General features: G+C 36.7%; 1 protein-coding gene across 1 annotated transcript in view; it reads right to left on the bottom strand.

Annotated features, from left to right (window-relative positions):
• The window catches only part of LOC106878081 (uncharacterized), a 50584-nt gene extending 49933 nt beyond the window's left edge, over positions 1 to 651 (bottom strand). Inside the window, exon 1 of the mRNA XM_014927178.2 lies at positions 481 to 651. Coding sequence (XP_014782664.2) covers positions 481 to 582 — 102 coding nt within the window. The 5' untranslated portion in view covers positions 583 to 651. The remainder of the gene's footprint in view (positions 1 to 480) is intronic.
• Positions 652 to 3002: the final 2351 nt, after the last annotated feature.

Genomic DNA, 3002 nt, shown 5'->3' with positions numbered 1-3002 from the left:
AGATAGATAGATAGATAGATAGATAGATAGATAGATAGATAGATAGACAGACAGACAGATAGAGAGACAGACAGACAGATAGACAGACAGACAGATAGATAGATAGATAGATAGTTGGATAGATATTTATATATAGATACATATATAAGATATACATAAATAATACATATACACACATATATATGCATGTATATTTCTTTTAATTGTTTCATTCTCTGGATTACAACTATACTGGGACACCACCTTAACTGGTTCAGCCAAATTAATAGACCCCAGTATATGTACACACACACAACACACACAAACACACAACACACACAAACGCACACACACACACACACACACACACACACTCACTCACTCACTCACTCACTCACTCACATATTTATATATGTATATGTATATATGTGTGTGTGCGCACGCGTATGTATTAAAGAGAAAAATAACAGCTTTAGTTGTTGTATAAATAAAAAGTCTTACCTTATTGATGCAGCTGGGAGGTGAAATCTTTAAGGATCTGCAAGATGAAGCAAGTGGAATGAGAAGAAGCAGCAGACTCAAGTGACTGATTGAACAAACCATGATGTAAGTTAAAACTGAAATGCTGTGTTAGGAATTAAACATTTAATAACACCTAAAAATCCTTTCAACCACTACGATTGGCCTAAATTTTCCTGACATATTTACACATAGATCAGAAAGAAATAAATTTCTGCACTCTATTTACTTTTCTCTCATGTTTTTCTTAACATTCTGTCAAGCTTTTCTTTACTCAGAAAATTTTAAAAATCAATATTTTTTATCTCTTTTATCTTTTATCTTTCGTTTATTTATTTATTTGGATGCCAAATTTTCTGCTCTGCTTGCTTGAATAAAATTCTTGAAACACAAAACTAAAGTCAGGATGAATGACACAAACTCTCAGATAGACATCTCCTTTCTTTTTTAATTAATCTAATATCCCAAATATGAAACTTTTAAAGAAATCCTCAGGTTTGAACTAAGTTCATGTGGTGTTTGAAAGTAATAGAAATAACAGTCATATATCCTTCAAATCATATCTTACATCTTAAATATGGAATAAATATATTAAAAACTGAAGCCCTACACAACCCTAAAAAGATAGGGCTTTTAGAGCTGACTGATCATTGCACAGCGTTCTGCTAGACCAGTGGTTCTTAACTGGGGTCCATATGGCCCTTGATGGGGTCCATCTAAGATTTTGTTGTTAAAATTTATCTGCAATAAACTGGTTATACTTCTACAATACATAAAATATTTTAACAATTTTTGAATACAATTCCTAACAATATTTAATCATAGAAATGTAATAAGATTTTTTAAGCATCTAATGGCTAGGAGGATCAATGTAAGGAAAATATGAATCAAAGTGATTAAAAGGTTAAAAAATGGTTGAAAAACACTGTGCAAGACCAAGGCTTTGTTTGTTTGTTAGCACTCCGTTGCTTACGACGTCGAGGGTTCCAGTTGATCCGATCAACGGAACAGCCTGCTCGTGAAATTAATGTGCAAGTGGCTGAGCACTCCACAGACACGTGTACCCTTAATGTAGGTTCTCGGGGATAGTCAGCGTGACACAGAGTGTGACAAGGCTGACCCTTTGAATTACAGGCACAACAGAAACAAGAAGTAAGAGTGAGAGAAAGTTGTGGTGGAAGAGTACAGCAGGGTTCGCGACCATCCCCTGCCGGAGCCTCGTGGAGCTTTAGGTGTTTTCGCTCAATAAACACTCAAAACGCCCGGTCTGGGAATCGAAACCGCGATCCTATGACTGCGAGTCCGCTGCCCTAACCACTGGGCCATTGCGCCTCCAAGACCAAGGCTAACCATCAGTTAAAGAACAAGAACAGCAATCATGTTATGTTTACATTTAAATGTTTTAAATATATAGTAAGTATTCTTTGTTTTTCTCAAGTTTAGTCAATACACTAAGGTTAAGACTCATCATAAAATTAATACTGCTCTCAAATTTTGACACAAGACCAGCAATTTGGTGGAAGAAGTAAGTCATTGACACCAACCCCAATGTTCAACTGGTATTTATTTCATTTAACCTGAGAGAATGAAAGGTAAAGTTGGCCTCAGCAGAATTTGAATGTAAGGACAGACGAAATGCTGCTAAGTATTTTGCCCAGCATGCTAGTGATTCTGCCAGCTCACTGCCTTAAATAAGCTGATTATACTGGTTTCAAATTTTGGCACAAGGCCAGCAATTTAGGGGGAGGAGTAACTCAACGGCATGGATCTTAATGTTGAACCGGTACTTATCTTATGAACCCTGACAGGATGAAAGCCAAAGTTGAACTCTGTGGAATTTAAGCTCAGAACATAAAGATGAATGAAATGCCGCTAAGCATTTTTTCTAGAGTACTAATGATTTTGTCAGTTCACCACCTTAATCATCATAGAATTAACATTAGATTAAGAATACATAGTAATTAAGTTAAACCCTTCACTCCCTGCGGATCACAGATTCTTGATGACTTTTCTCCATTCTCCTAAACTCTTTTATCCAATGCACTGTCTGTCCATTCTGCCAATTTGCCTCTCAAACATATTTTCATTTTAGTAGATCAAAGAACTTTATCAGCATAAATGCTTGACAATGGAATCAGGCATGGGTCCTCATCTCTGCAGAATTGAAACTGAGACAAGTAGAATATTGATATATGCATCTACACACCTGTCTCCCTACCTCACTTCTTAATTCTGCCCCACAATATGGCATTCCCATCCAGCTTTTAGCCCTCCTATACTCTTTTACTTGTTTCAGTCATTTGACTGCGGCCATGCTGGAGCACTGCCTTTTAGTCGAGCTAATTGACCCCAGGACTTATTCTTTGTAAGCTTAGTACTTATTCTATCGGTCTCTTTTGCCAAACCGTTAAGTTACGGGGACGTAAACACACCACCATCAGTTGTCAAGCGATGTTGGGGGGACAAACACAGACACACAAACTTATACACACCCATACATATAT

This window comes from Octopus bimaculoides, chromosome 11 (assembly GCF_001194135.2).
Source record: "Octopus bimaculoides isolate UCB-OBI-ISO-001 chromosome 11, ASM119413v2, whole genome shotgun sequence".
Taxonomy (NCBI): domain Eukaryota; kingdom Metazoa; phylum Mollusca; class Cephalopoda; order Octopoda; family Octopodidae; genus Octopus; species Octopus bimaculoides.
The sequence above is the reverse complement of the archived record's forward strand: the minus strand, read 5'-3'. Positions and strand labels throughout refer to the sequence as shown.